This window comes from Cystoisospora suis, assembly GCF_002600585.1.
Source record: "Cystoisospora suis strain Wien I chromosome Unknown contig_4278, whole genome shotgun sequence".
Classification (NCBI taxonomy): domain Eukaryota; phylum Apicomplexa; class Conoidasida; order Eucoccidiorida; family Sarcocystidae; genus Cystoisospora; species Cystoisospora suis.
In genome coordinates, this window is record NW_027157070.1 from 24,910 (window position 1) to 25,208 (window position 299).

General features: G+C 44.1%; 1 protein-coding gene across 1 annotated transcript in view; it reads right to left on the reverse strand.

The window, feature by feature from the left end:
• CSUI_007906 (chitinase-like protein clp1) overlaps window positions 1–259 on the reverse strand; it is a 3,279-nt gene extending 3,020 nt beyond the window's left edge. Inside the window, exon 1 of the mRNA XM_068068049.1 lies at window positions 112–259. Within this exon, the coding sequence (XP_067919982.1) occupies window positions 112–125 (14 nt within the window). The 5' untranslated portion in view covers window positions 126–259. The remainder of the gene's footprint in view (window positions 1–111) is intronic.
• Between the last annotated feature and the right edge of the window lie 40 nt (window positions 260–299).

Consider the following 299-nt stretch of genomic DNA (forward strand, 5'->3'; position numbering starts at 1 on the left):
AAAGAGAGACAGAAAGAGAGATACGCCGTCACTCTATCCAAGAATGGTAAGAAGAGAGAGACGATCTGTACTCATTCGTAGATCTCCTCTGTTCCCTATCAATCAACTTACGGTCTCTCATCCATCCACTTCCATAGCGCAGCCGCCCATCCGCTAATGCCTTGTGGTTCTATCAGTTTCGGATGCTTTAGAAGCTTCTTCGCATCATCGAAGAGAGCCTCTCCTAGCTTTCCGTACTCTTCGTTTCCCCTCAGCTAGAGAAAAGAACAAGAAGAGATTATTTCAAAAAAAACAAAAGA